Raw genomic sequence first — 16,126 nt, 5'->3', positions numbered from 1 at the left:
AGTAATCTCAAATAAAAAATGATCATCATGATCATTTTTTGATTTGAGATTGATTTTTTTTAAAACAATTTATTTATATTAAATAATAGGCTTTAACAAATAAATAAAAACATTTTAAGGCTTTTGTATGGAAGCTATCTTCATATTTTTTTCGTATTTTTATCTTCATATTTTATTTTATTTTATTTCGACTCGCCACTGTTGTAACCATTAATAAAAATGGCTTTAAAAGAAAACATTTTATTTTTCACTCGATTTTCTCGGTTTTAAAATGCCGTCGTTTGCTTTTTCTTGTCATTCTGTATTTATGTGAACTGTTTTTCTCTTCGTTTTTAGCTCCCGAAAACGGTACGGAAAAGACAGAGAAAGACCCCGCTGATCCGGAAGGTGGCGAAGATATCGGCACCCCGTTCCAGTCGACGAGGAAAGCCACAGCCCCCTTCACCCAGAGACACGTGGAGGAGTCTTGGCTTCATCTCTTGCTTGCCGGAGACTTTACGAGACTCAAGGATCTAACCATATGCAATTTCGACTTTTTACACGCGGCGGTGAGCTTATCTTTATTTCGTAGCGATTTTCCACCCTCAATCGGTTTTCACTTTTCCTCGCCCGTTCGCGGTTGTGTTTGCGGAAAATACCCTTAAAACTACAATTTTTTTACAATATAAATCTTCCGATGCTTTTAATTTTATTTTAATATTCAACTGGAATTTATTATATTATTGACCGCAGTTGCTATTTTAAATATAAGTTATAAAAATTATTATATTTCAAACAAATTATTTTATCAACCTATCCGCATCAGCTAAATAGATTATTATATGTATTTACAAAATGTATCCATATCACTCTCAACGGCGCTAGTGGACCAACAACACGGTTTTCATCCGCACCGTTCCATGTTCACTACCCGCTTATGCCTTTAGAAGGCAGAGACCAATTCCCTCTATTCTTAAATCCAGATCTGTGTAATCTTACTTATTATTACATAAACTTATTATTTTAGAAGTTCAGCAATTTCGATTTCTCGAATGGTCTTGTTACTCAATAAATCGTTACTTCGACGAGTATTTCGCTCTTTTTGGTGTATTTTAGTCCTCTACTCTTTATTTTCTTTATCGACGACATTTATGCAGTAAATGATAATGCAAAATATGTATTACATGTATTTGCACAAGGTAGCAGGTGGTCGATCGACAAGGTGCTAACTTTCAGCATTGTCAAGTGAATTTTCACACATTTTTAGTGAAAGTGTTTTAAGCATAAATACTTGAGTAATGTTCAAAGAGTGATAGATATTTTTAGGCACATCGGAAAAGCTGGCGAGAATGCTCGACTTCGTTATGCGGAGCGCGTGTCACTTTAACAATTTTTTATTGATTCACGTCTTACACGATGCGATATTTCGTATGAAAAAATAAAAATAATTGAATATGACTTCATTGTTTAAAATTTCAGCAAAACGCACCCCTTGTTGTCATAGAGGATTCAGAAAAAAAATAGTTAAATCTACATGGGAATGACTACCGTTTTCGTATTTTCATCCTAGTGTTTTTTTTTCTAGAAGCGTTAGGATACAATTCATTGCATTTTTGGCTTTGTGTTTATTCAATGAAGTTTGTGAGGGTTGGTATCGATAATCCATCGATGGTTGGTAATATTTAATCCTATAGAGTCGCGATCGTTTCCCTTGTTCTTAGCCGGCGCGGCTAAGACATCAGCGCTCGAAAACGGTCCCCTTATACGAGCCATCCACAATGTGTTTTAATGTTTTTGGCGATAGCGACGATAACCTGGAATAATTTATGTGGGATGATATATACATCTCTCTTATGTGTGTCATAATCATAATTATATATTTATTTATTATTACATTATATAAGAAATACAATTATTTAGAAGTGCTATCGAGTCTGTCCCAATTAAAAATGTTCCGTATTTTTTGCAAAAATAAAATTTTCTACTATTAACTATCTGAAGCAAAGCACCCTTTGCACGTTCTAGTTGAATAGATCTCTAAAAAATATTGTATCTAAAAATATCATCTGTAGTTCACCTTCTAGGGATTAGTCGTATTCATGTGGTACTAAATAATTTTATGTCAACCGATGATATGGTAGCTTGCTATCATAGGGAAGAGAAAAAATGAACATCTTTGTGTATTCATAATTTTATCAATACGACATGTTTCTGCAACCTTTTGTTTGATTTTAAGCTTAAATATGCTTGAATAACGCTCAATTTAATTGAAATCTTTGAAGGGCTAAAATTACAAACTAAAAGACAGTGCTGTATAATTCTGGGTATTTAATAAAAAGTTGTATATTTTTTATCAATTTTTGATAGGTAGTAAATATATAATAAATATGTACATATAATATGAACTTTAGTATATACGAAAAGTCATAATGACAGACCTATGTCTATATATGAGTAAATTTTAACACGCAAATTTTCTCGTAGTCTGTAAAAATCCATCAAATATAACTTAATATAAATATTTTAAGCAACGAAAGAAGATTCACACAAAATATAGTTCACATAAAGTTCTCACTCAGTCTGTAACGATGTAATTTAATTATTATTATTATTAACATTAATTATATAGAAAACAAATTTAAAAAACCGCGTCTAATAAATTCAGGTTTAAATTTTAATCGTCATTAGAGTTAAATAGAAAATTTAGTCAATAACCACTCATATGTCTCATTATACCTGACAAGTAATTAGTAAATAATCGTCCCTCAGTACAACAGCAACAGTGACAGCTTAGCAGCGCATCAAAATATTAGATTTGATTTTGCGGTTAGTGAAATGGAATGATGAAAAGTAAGTTGAACTTACATAAATATTTGAATTGCGTCTCCAAAAACTATTTTGAACATTTCATCAAATATTTGAGAAAAAAGGGATAAATATTTAGTGAGTAATAATTTTATAATATTTTTTTATTGACTGTTCAGTAGAGGTAGATTTATTCTAATATTAAAAAATATATTTTAGAATACATCTTTACGATTTTTAACATAGCATAATAAAAAAAATAATAACCAGTAAATGTACAATAGATTGTGATATTTTACTTATAAATAAGTTTGCTATTAATATTCGAGATATATAATATGTAGATACATATGTATGTACATGATCTTGAGAAATTTTATTCCTATCAAAATAAAAATATTTTTAGGTGGAAAATATGCTAGGGTATTATATATCATATTGATCTTATTTATGATCACGTTAAGGGCGGAACTTTAAGCACGACCCATAGAATCGACCTACATATGAAAAAAATCAGTAGCCCGTATGATTATTCCGACATGCCCGAATTTACCCCCCCAATCGCACAAGTTCTGCGACAACATCCGATCGGCAAGGGTTGTGTGTGCTCAAAATTCTTGCCTCAATTTTGACAATTTCCTTGCCTTTATGTGCGCACACTTTTATTCCTCCTTTCTTTTTTTTTGTTAGAATTTTATTCTGTCGAAAAGCTTTTGATATCTGTCTCCCCTATTGTGCCGCTGTTTGCTCTCCCATGAGAGATTTTACCTCGGCAAGTTTAATCTACACCGCCGAGTAAATGTTTTTACAGCCTTTTCGTTGTTGCTCCGATTTCGATTCGCACACAAATTATTTACGAGCGCCGAATCGCAGAACAAAGGGTTCTATACACATACATAATGTACCACATCGATTGAGCACCGCTGAAAGCGCGCGTCAGTAAACCAACGCAATTGTTGATGTTGAAATATTTATTCATTTGTCATTTTATTTTTCATGAAAAGGTCCAAACCGTTACGATCTCCTATCTACGCTGCATATTGGAGCACGTGCGGTGCTATATCTTGGATAGAGACATAGAGCTTGTGTATAGCACTGTCAGAAAATCCAGCGATATATTGACGAGAGATCATATGCAATTGGGAGCACAGGTAAATAAATTTATATTTTAGTGTAAGTCAAATGATTTTTAATCACTGTTAAATAAATAAAAATATTATTTTAATGAAAAAATTATTACATGAAATCTTTTGAGTAGGCGTAGTAAGTTATCAGTGAGGCCAAGATTAAAAAATGTGGATGCAAAATGCGAAAAGCTCTTACTGGAAAAACACTTAAAATATTTTATTCACTTCTTGAATCTATCAATATAAAGAAAGCTACATAATTTTTCCAACATTCATAGAAATATATGTATATTTTATTGTTTGTGTTACAGTTAGAAATACAGTGCTTAATATCTACAACATATTCTATATATTATTATCGATACTGTTTAAGTGTAAATTATTTAACCCTAAAGAGCTAAGTGCTTAATTAGATACATCTGTCTGGCATGTCCTGTTAATTCCGTGTTCAAAGCATGCCTATTTAAATTAGCGTAAATCGTTTCAAAACCACCAAGTGCATTGCAATGCAGCAGATTTCCAACTGTCTACGTTTACATAATACATGCATACATAGTATGGTAATAATATTTACTTGTATTTTCAAAAGGTAATTAGCTGGCTGAGACCGGCCATTGTAAAGCCCCATAGCGCTTTAGACGGCCTCGTGACTGCGGCGATGGCATGGTGCGACGGCTACACAAAACCGCTTTTGGTGCCACTCAACGGATGGTGAGTTTTAAATAATGTCTCTTGTGCTTTGTGTAAAATTTTACCTTCGTATATTATTAATTCTCTCTGAAATTCTGTTCACAACGATCGATGCTCGCGTTGAAATTAAACGGGAATGTGAGAATATAAAAGAAATGGCTTGATTCTCTATTGTCTTATTTTATTAAATTCTATTTTCGCTAGTAGAAATATATCTACTGGTGAAAATGTATTTGGACTTAAATAATGAAAATATAACTAATAAAAAAATACACATTCACTGTAACATTTATAAATAATAATCAGGCGCGTACGGTGAGAGATAAGGGCGTGCGATAAGGCAATGTTCCGCTTCTTTTATTTCATGAATAAAATGCATAAAAAAGAGCTAAAGAAACTTATACCTGAAATAAATCAGTATATAGATACATCTCAAACAACTGTAGTTTAGTTCAGATTTTTTACTTTTTTTATAAATATATTCTTGTTGGGCCCCTCAAGGATATCGAGCCCCGAGAATTTGTTCCCTTTCATTATGTTGCCGTTTTAAACTAGCATTTGATTTATTTAAAAAAAGCTTTTTATACATATAGTTTTGGTTGTATGAATTTGCTGAACTAAATGACAATGGATTTATAAATGTGAATACATCTGCAAAATTAAAATTAAATATTTTTTGCATAAATAAAATCTACATATTAATCACCGTTGATTGAATCGTATATTTTATTTATTTATGTGTTATAAAATATGCTATTAATTAGTAATATGTCCTAAATAAAAATTGTAGCGCATCCATTTGTATGCGCTATGAATTTTATTTCACAAACACATATCAATGATATATTAAAAAAAATTCGACTTCACATTAAACTAAATAACAGTTTATTAGTAAAACCTCCCAAAAAAGTATTTATTTTTCAAACCTTGAACTTGAAAGTATTTTTCTTTTCATGTAATAATTATAAGTATGATATCATATAGTACATATACTATTTTAACTTACGTATTGCAGACACTTTTTAAAGTCTGTGTAAATTATTTAAGGAAAATATTTGTCTCAAGTAATATTATTTTTAATATTTTCTTTATTTCTTGTGATTTTTTTGCTACTGAAGAGCTTATGGAGGGTCATAATCCGCCGCTGCTTAAGCTCAATATAAAATGGTCTTGAAAACATACAATAATTTAAATGGGTTAAATTAAGCTTTATGTTTTTTTCTATAATATTAACGGGTCACGGGATATGATCCTTTTATTCTTATTAATCTGTATTTTTTTGGATTACCCTAAAAAAACAGAACCTTAAATGTCTAACCGCATTCGTTTTAATTAAATTAACTGATCCATTTAGATGAATAAATGTTATACTTTAACGCTACTAATCTAGAGGCCAGATAGCTCACATGTGACGTCATCTGAAAGCGGCTTACAACCGTCTCAATACCGCAAATTTTAATAAAGAAAATAGATATTAAAAGTAGTAAGCCCTGATTTTATATAATATGTGACAAAGTAGATACTTTTTATTGTGAAAAATGGATTTTTAAGATTTATATTTACACAAAGATGTTTTGCATTAAAATATTTAGTTAATAGTTGTGAATAAAATTAGTGTGTACGAATATACCTTTTGTTTTAAGAATTTTACATATTGGAATTCCACAGTGAAAGTTTTCAGTTAAAAATTCACAATGTGTCGGATCTTTCCATTCGGAGCGCTACCTTTGTACTGTCGCCTATTGAATTCGACACAAAGCGCGCGCTTTTTCCAAAATTATCCTCGTCGATACAAACTTCATTGTAATTCGGTTGACACAAAATACCATATAAATTTTGGTTTCATCCTTATTAAAGAGCGTGCACAATAGAATGAAACTCGGTAGTACAAAGTTATACAACAACCGAAATCATGGGCGTATAATAAAAAAAGTTTTTATACAATATAATAATATCAACGAAGCGTGTTGTTATAACACATACATAATTTTAGGAGCATTAATACATAAATATAAAAACATATAAATTATTTTTCTCAGATGCTAAGGCATGTGAGCTTTTCTGGGAAATTAATTGAGAGCCCTACATGCCAAGATATACAAGGCAAAAAGCTCAATTTTAAGATAATTGAGTTGAAAGTCGAGCATAAACAGTAATTGAAAAAAAGCGAGGGATATACGTAATATAAGGATTGAAAGTTAATAAATATTTTTTCAGCATTTAATTTGGGAAATTTGCTTATATGAACACCCATAAATTTTTAACTTTGTTTTAATTTTTCAACTTCAATGCTTTTTCTGAGCATAGTTACTAGTATTTTATTCCAATATTATAAATTTTTTTTGGCATGTTTCACATCAGTATTCACCATTTCATAGTGTGGTATGTTTGTTTATGTTGAGATCTATTTTACAAATCAAAAATCACCTCAATTGATTTTAATGATATATTTATTATATTGAATCATTATACAAAGTCTACATATATCAAAATAATTTAATGCTGATACTTTGTTTATATTTAAAAAAATATTATTAATATACTATTTAATATAAATCTGCAATTATACTCTTGAGCCTGATATTTATATTATGTAAAAATACAGACAGAAAGATGCCACAATTCTCGTCCGTACAACAAATAGTCTTATATTGGTAGTACTATAGAATTTGTAAATATCTGCTTATTTTTTTAAACAATAAGTAACTAGGCTTTAACTTAATTAACGAAAATAAAAGATAAAAATGGATGCGCAACAATTTGGGTTAATTTTTATTCCAATAAAGAGTTCATGTGTTTATCATGAATACATTAATGCGCAATATATAGGCTTATATATTTATGAAAAGCGACCAAAAGTTGGAATAAGAAAGTCGATACGCCCCTTTCACCGGCCGATTATATTATTCATGAGGCATCGTTGATACAAAGCCTCGACTCGAAGAGGCATAGCACAAAGGGCCGCAGCGAGACGAGGACATAATCCCAGATCATGTTCGATCATTGGATCTTTTTAATGTTCCCCCTTTTATTTTGTTCATTAAGCCGATTTGCAAGGCGGTCCGACGCAGCTTCGGGAAATTGGGCCCTAAATCGTCACTTGATTCGATTTCCTTGCGAAACAAAAAAAGCGAAAAGGAAGACGAGACGTGAAATTTGATTACTAGCATATTGTCCGAAGTAATTTTTAAATTACATATTGCAATATAAATATTATTTATATACTTAAATATAAATGTATATATAATTATTTTTTTACTCAAATATGATTTCAATCTGCTTTTGCAAACCAAATTACTTTTTTTCTGTTTCCCCCAAAACCAATATCACAAATATATAACAACAGTTAGCTTAATAATAATATATGTTTTAATAGTAACTCTTTAAATTAAAACAGTTAAAAATTTATTTGTACACTACGTTTTTTGTGTCATCGTGTTTTATCCTAATTATAGAAATACGCGTATCATTAGCAAATATACCTAATGCTTCTCAATAAAATCTTATATTTTAAATAATAATCTAAATTCTACTGCAGATTATTTGGTGGTTCTATTTCACCTCTTTCGACTCTAGAGATTTATAGCCTTATTTTGACCAGGAAAACGTTTGGCACGATTTACGCTCTATATCTTAAATTAGGAAATATCTTGATAAAGTAAAATTTGTATAAATGTATATTTACTCACTGCTTTTAAAATCATCTACGATTTTTCGTGTTAAAATATATGTCTAACTCAATAGAAATATATCATGGCTAAAAATTTTTAGATATTTTCTCTGTAGACTTTCTGTAATGTTTACAACTAAAAATTTCGATTTATGATCAGTTGTTAAACATTACTTTATCATATCTAGGATATCAGAATAAGCGATTATTATTTAATTATACTTACAATTGAGCATTCGTTTCTAGCTTTTCCTAATATCACGGAAAATATCGTTATTAATAATTGTAATTATAAATTATAACATTGACTGTAAGATGTAATAATATATGTCATTACTTTTCAAACTGATTTCAGGCGAGTGTTAAGCATTAATCATTAACTATATTTAATGCTAAAACTAAAGATTTACAATAGTTAAAAAATAAATTCCTTAAAAGGCTTTTTCACTTTTTGTTGTGAGGATCCAATTAGCTGCGCCGTTAACTCTGAGATCATTCAAACGACCATTTCAAATATTATAAAAATGAAATAGCAACTCGTTTTGACAATAATAATTATTAACAATAAAATAATACTCGATTCCACGATTGCGAAATAATATAATGTTTCACAGACTTCCTACCTGCTAGCACATTAATCACTGAAAAACTACCTTCTTATGCTTAAAGGTCTTAAAATGACAATAGGTCTATCCTTTGTAATAACGGTTTAGAAAGTTTCATTTCAAAATGTATACATATTTCGTTAGTTGAAAAATCAAGCGATGCAATTGGCCCACTAACATCCATATCTGTGATTCGCCAGAGCTGTAATAAATTAAAAATATAAAATATGTGACGTTTTGTCACACGAGAGACATTAGCGGATCGTCCAGAGGACTTTTACATAATAAAATTAAAAATGAATACTTTTCGAATAGTCAGACAGATATTCTAATAACAAATAAATATTAAACGGGGAAATATATTTAAATTTGAGTAAAATGTCGTTAGATGTTTCGGGTTTTGGTACTAAAATGGTGTTACTTCGCAGGCAAAATAGCCGCCGGAAAAGTTAATGTTTGAGTTGCATTCAGTAAACTGAGTGCTGGCGGAGAAGCTGAAATTCTTGTCGCAATGTTTATCTATTGATGTCTTTCGATTGTATGCCTCTTCCAGTAGCTGCCTCTGTTGACGTTCTCTATACAATCTCCCCATTTATTTTATCCTTGACCTTCACTACGGGAAGTTATTCAATATTTTTCAAATAAGCACATTGCGCCCGAACTCTGCAATTAACCTATTGCGCCCGACGGTTAAGACATTTCTGTTGAATCATAGATGCGGATGTTGGTGGGGCGATTGCATTGCTTAATGATTTGCTTAATCTTTGAAATGGGGTGCAAGGTGATACTTTCAAATATCGTTAATGCAGGGAGTAGATGACAATAGCGGTTTTACGCAGGTAGACGCATTGCTTATCGCTTATTCTTTACGCAAAAAGAGTAGTTTGTATGATGCTTACGAGTAGTTAATGTGCTAGTAGGTAGGTGGTCTGCGAAAAATCCAATTGGGGATTCTCTCATATTGTTAGATCTTTTTCTGGCGAGTTTTTATTATATGTAAAATAGTCGTTTGAATGACTTTAGGGTTATTGGTACGGCTGGTTGGACCCCCACAACTTGTTTATAAAAATAAACAGCATTTTATTATTGCGTCAAAACTTCGATTTTATAAAAATATATATAAATTTTATTAAGAAGTATTTGCAAGTAGGTTCAAATAAGAAGCGACATTGAATTTTATACAGAATTGAGCGGTTGATTACACTATATATGGGTAGATTCAACCACATTCATATGATAGAGCTAAACATGTGTCTATGTGCATAATACAGAAGGGAAAGCCGTAGAGCAAAGTAAAGTGAATGGTCTCTCGGTACTATAATTCTATAAATATACACGTTACAGCAGTACCGAGAGTAAAGCGGTTTGAGGCGAAAAGACAAATCGATGTGATTCAAAGGAATTATTGGAATAAACACATTTTCGTCTTCAAATATATCACATGTGTGCTTACTACCTTAACAATTAACTGCATTTCAAAGCACAGTTTCGGTAATTTAAAATTCTTATACCTATAATATTATGAAAAGGACCGATTAATAATGAATACACTTGTATTCTGAGAATTTATTATCTAAACTGGATAACTAATATTAGTGTTTTTTCAATGACGTAAAATTAACATTTTAACATGATTTATTGTCTTTGTTGCATATTTTTAAATAAATAATAAAATACCGTTAAGAGAAAAATGTATTTCTAAATCTAAACCATATTGTTCTAATTACTTGCATATTTATATATTATATATTTTTTGGTTGCGTTGACCTAAAAGTTTCAAAAGAAACTTCGAAATATTGTTTTTTTTTTACTAAATAGAGTATAACAGTATCTATTGAATTATTGACGCAATACATACTACATATAATATAATACTGATTATGAATCATAATATTTTTTTTTATTTCTAAAAATAGACATTATTTCAGATAATATAAATATTTTTCAACGTTCCTTCATTAGGGCTTTACAAAGAAGTTTATTTTGTGTGGAAAACATGATAAGTCCGCAGGATACCCATTATTCATCATATTTATATAAAGGTTGTTACACAATGTCGCATAAAAGAAAATTATTTTATAATATTAAGGAAAGCTGGAAAAATATGTTATATTATATATATCGTTGCCTTGACTGGTTGGTAATATTAGCAAATTTAATACATTATTTTGTGTACAAAGGAAAGCGTAATATGATACATTGCGGCTTTTGAAAGCTGCACCTTTATTGATAAGAGCAAAGCGACGAAATAATTTTACTAGGCATCCACCTACGTCAGTTGAACGAGATTATCTTTATTGCATTCCTTTAAAGGTACACGATCGGTTTACGAGAAATTCGATACATGAATTGAAGGCTTCTCACAAACGATTGAAGTTTAGATTTATTGCTGTTTCATATTATATAGAGCTAGTGAGTCATGTGTATATTCTATTTGACACAATAATATATTTTTTCCAAAACAGTATTTTATCATGAAAAATATTCAATCATTTCTTTGTACTTACTGCAATTATTGTGCTTATTGTATTTACTTAAGAAAAATGTGTTGCTTCCAAAATTTAAATATATATATATATTATATGTTTGTAAAAAAAGAATTATATATATTTGAAGCATGTTAATAAATTACAGTCAATGGTATAGTCTAAAAAATACCTAAAAGACCTGGGCTCGAATCAGTGGCGTACGGTGGGTGTTAATATTGGGTGTGCTATAAAAAATAAAAAAAAACGTACATTTTTTCATTTTTATTAGCCGAGGTTTTGACATGCCTAAACTGCCTTACAGCTTTTTCCCATATATAAATAAATAAATAAACATCAAACCTAATCTAAAATATTATTATATAAAAATATCAAATTTCCAATAAACATAAAATTATAATTATTTATACATAAAATCTAATCTTCTTTCTTTAATCATAAATTTTTCTATCACGCTGTCATAAAAAGTGCTCTTCTTTTTAATGTCCATAAGGATCCCTTTTTCTATTGAAATCAAGCTAAGCCACATAGCCTTTCTTGGCCTTGGGTATTTCGATAACAAATAATAATTCGTTTCAGAGCAGAAAATGAACGTTCTGCTGAAGCAGTACTGCTTGGAAGAGTTAATATTAGTTTGCCTAATTTATCTACTTCCTGAAAACCTGACTCAAAATTATTTGTGTTCATAAATTGTACAAGCTCATGAACAGATTTCTTTGCAAATTCAGGCAAATGATAAAGAACAGCAAGCTCATTTTTTAAACTTATTTAATCAAATAATGTTCCATAGAATTGTTGCAGTTTGGTAAGTAATTCATTTGGAAATTTTCCCTTATATTGCTCATATTTTTCTTTCTCCAGAAGGTGAAAATATTCCAATTTGGACATTGAAGAAAAACGGTTTTCAATTTGCTTACATATATTATCAACTATTGTATTAAATAGTTGGCTAAACGCGTGCTTTTCTTCAACAAGCAAATCATTACTCAGTCTTGGATAATTTTCTTCCGTTACATAAGAATCCCATAATGTTTCATAATTATTTTCCTGTTCATGTCTGAGTTGTTGCAAAATTTCGGTAACTTTCTTACAGCAATATAATATGTCAAAAGATTTGAATTGTAAAATGTTGTATAACACATCAGTTTTTCCAAAAAGGTTTGAAAATATGTGGAGAAGTTTTCTTGTTTTAAAATCTTCCAAAAAGCTAAGAAAACCTCGTGCTTTTATTACAGTGTCGGGGTCCCATAGTTCACAATTTTTCACGACGTCTCGAAGAAAGTCCGTAAATTCATTTCTGTATTTTTGCACTGTGTTACTTAACCGTGATGTGTTATTCCATCTTGTAGGTGTAACAGAAGGAAGTCTTCTAGCTACAAACTCTTGTAAAGCATTTATTCGTTTGGAAGATTTCGAAAAGAATGCAGACAATCCATTTAAAGTTTGAAAGAATGATTTGCACACTTTTATATTGGAAAGACCTTGTTGTAATGTTAAATGAGCATAGCAGTGTGTAAAAATGGCCAATGGATAAACTTCGAGTACTTTGGCTTGCAAACCATTAATATGCCCACTCATTACACTCGCCCCATCATAAGTCTGTCCAACTAATTTTTCTTGAATTTGAAATTCTTCAATTATATTTACAACGTGGCAAAATAAGCCATCGGCTGTTTTATCAGAGCTAACGTCTGTAAAGCCAATAAACCGCTCGTAAACTTTACCTTCATAAACAAAACGCAAAACTGTTGAGAGCTGTGAGTTCGTCATTATATCTGAAGTTTCGTCAAGAATAATAGCGACAAAATTTGCTGAATTTACTTCTTCCTTAATATGATCTTTAATAACATCACCAATTGCTTCAATTATGTCATTCTGTATGGATGGGGAAGTACCACGAAACACCGTTGCAGTATTTAAATGAGTATCCAAAACAGAATCGTATTCTCGAAGTGCATTTAAAAATTCAAGGTAATTTCCTTTGTTTAGTGAATTACAGGACTCATCGTGGCCTCGAAAAGGTTGTTCTTGTTTTCCTAGATATACTACTGCGTCAATCATTCGCTTTAATATTTCTCTATTTTTATGAACTTGTTCATTATGTTGACTTATATTAGCTTTACGTTGAGCGTCAATCATGACTTCAATTCGTTGTTTTCCAAACATTTTGAGAGAAAAAAATGATTGAACGTGTGACTGCGCTCTTTTGTGTTTTTTCAGTGCCGTTATCAGATGACTAAGGTCAGCAAATCCACTTTTTTTCCACACGCTTCTTTCTTTGGAAAACAATAAACATGGCCAACAGAACAATCTAGATCGAAGTTCGCAGCCTGTTAACCACTCAGATCGTTCATATGATGAAAATGAAAAATGTCTTGTATATTCACATTTATTGTCTTTATGCTTCATAAATAAATTGGGAAGAGGTGGACGTGGTTTGCCAATTTTGATGATCTTCAATTTAATTTCATAACTTCTTTTTGAAAATGGATTATTCCAAATATCTTCAATAATATTCTTCATCATTATTGGGGTAAATAAAAAAATATAATCTAGAATAGAAAATTAAGTATTGATCATATGTAAATAAGATAATAAACTATTTTACCCCAAAATATAAAAAATGAGTGACCTGTTATTGTGATATAATGTAATAAAAAAGCAGCGACGGACGCAAGAGTTTTTGAAGTACGTGCACCAAATTCGAGACCAATTTTACTACTGAGCGCTGCCAGCCGACAGAACGACTTCAGCCGTTAAATCTCGGAACAATTTACTTTAGTCGGCCGCCGCACTCAAGGTCGGCGCGCCACATGAGTAATACATAGCGTGTCGGTCGCGCGGAAACTTTTAGAGCGAATGACAAATACCAATGCATACTATACACTGCATATTAAAATTTTATAATTTTGCATACTACTGTATGCAAAATGATGTCGCTTTATGCCCTAAATTTTCTGAATTTCTAAATTTATATTTTAGATGGTTTTGCGGGTGTGCGCCGCACACCTAGCACACCCTGAATATACGCCCCTGGCTCGAATTCCATATGAAATCCAGTGAATTTTTTTTATATTCTATCGTGTCTAAAAGATCGGAATTAGTGAATATTATATAATTAGGTTTTCTTGTATTTTCCTAATCTTATAGATAAGAGGCAAAATAATAAAACAAATAAATTAAATTAAACACTGGATTAAGTATATTCATTATTATTCAAAATGATTTTAATCTTAAATTACAGAGATGCTAGAATTTAGTCTGACGAAGTAACAATTAACTTTTTAATGAATAAGTTAAATAATATAAATACTTCATTGTTAGAAATAAATGCTTAAAAAGCCTCATAACTTTGACAAAATAAAAGTAAACTCGGAAAAAAGTCGGAAAATTCGAAAAAACCTTCAGCGCTACCTAGAAAAATATGAAACACAACTGATTTACAAAAAAATATGGAATTCCCTTTGATTATATTGAATTAATTTAAACCAGAGTTCTAATTATGATTTTTTATAATATAAATTTTCTAGAAATGATATAAAATTCTTCTTACTATTTTATTAACAGAATTTCACTTTTATATTTTAAATAATATTGAAATTGTCTCTTATATTATAAACATATAAGAGTGCCATAAATTTTTTTTTTTTAAATAATTTAAATCTTTATTAGATTTTAGTATATCTAATCAGCTGGTATATAAAAGGGTTAAATTATCGTTGTGGCAAAAACTTCACTGCTCCTTGAAAATATATTGTAATTTTAACGACGATATTGATAAACCCATAACTGAATTATAATTATATAAATCAAGTTATTGAATCGTGTTATTATTTGATAATATTAGCGGAATGTAAATATATAAACTTTTTGCTTAAACTATAAAATTGCTATTTGGACTTAATAAAAATACATGTTATAATTTAACTTGTCTTCTATAATGAATGATGTTCTTAATCAGCCTGTAAAAATAATCCTCGCTATGAAAAATGATATCTTATTACATTTAATTCGAATTAACTTTCTTATAAAAAATAAGATATGCACGACGAGGATTTAGTAAATTTAGAAGTATTAAAGTTTTTGATATAGATCATCTTTGATAAAATGGAAAGATAATAAATTAAGCATATGCATTGCTATTGTTTGTTCTGTTATACATACAAAACGTGTTTAATGATTTCTTAAATACACAACATTTTTATTGTACAGAATTAAATTTATATGTATTTGCCAACATAGCAATTTTTAGTAATATTTTAAAGCAAAAATGAAAAATAATATTATATAAATGTTTTTATTCTCTTTTGTATCAATATACAGGCATTGCTATTAATTTCATAATATTTTTTTTGTTAATTAATAATTAAATTATAATAATCTACAAAGGATATTTGTAAAGTAAATATTTAGTGCTATTAAATATATACACTGTCGTTTTTACTAAGTTTCAGTCGCAATACTCCATGTTTTAATTTTCTAAAAGATAAATTGTCACTTAAATATGTGTTTGCCTTTAAAAAAAGGTCAAAAAAAGAAGTTTCCAAAATACAAAAATTATTTTGGCTTCCAAAAATAGGTTGTGCTTTGTGACGATGAAATTGAGAAACATTTTTATGCTTACCAAGTTATCAAAGGTCAATTTGAGAATAAAATGCTTTAATATCTGCTTGCTCGAATATCTCTCGTAATTGTTATTTTCTCCAACCATTGTACTATAATAATTTATACGACTAATACCTCTGTTGAATTCGTACACGCGTT

General features: G+C 29.9%; 1 protein-coding gene across 4 annotated transcripts in view; it reads left to right on the top strand.

The window, feature by feature from the left end:
* The window catches only part of LOC148228376 (protein qui-1), a 171,159-nt gene that overhangs the window by 122,537 nt on the left and 32,496 nt on the right, over positions 1-16,126 (top strand). For all 4 annotated transcript variants that reach the window (XM_088200422.1, XM_088200425.1, XM_088200423.1 and 1 more), the window contains 3 exons: positions 337-548; positions 3,789-3,935; positions 4,501-4,622. In XM_088200422.1, the coding sequence (XP_088056548.1) occupies positions 337-548; positions 3,789-3,935; positions 4,501-4,622 (481 nt within the window). The remainder of the gene's footprint in view (positions 1-336; positions 549-3,788; positions 3,936-4,500; positions 4,623-16,126) is intronic.

The sequence above is a fragment of the Plectrocnemia conspersa genome, unplaced genomic scaffold (genome assembly GCF_051122295.1).
Source record: "Plectrocnemia conspersa isolate PC_06_02 unplaced genomic scaffold, ASM5112229v1 ptg000012l, whole genome shotgun sequence".
Lineage (NCBI taxonomy): Eukaryota > Metazoa > Arthropoda > Insecta > Trichoptera > Polycentropodidae > Plectrocnemia > Plectrocnemia conspersa.
This window is presented reverse-complemented; position numbering and strand designations above follow the sequence as displayed.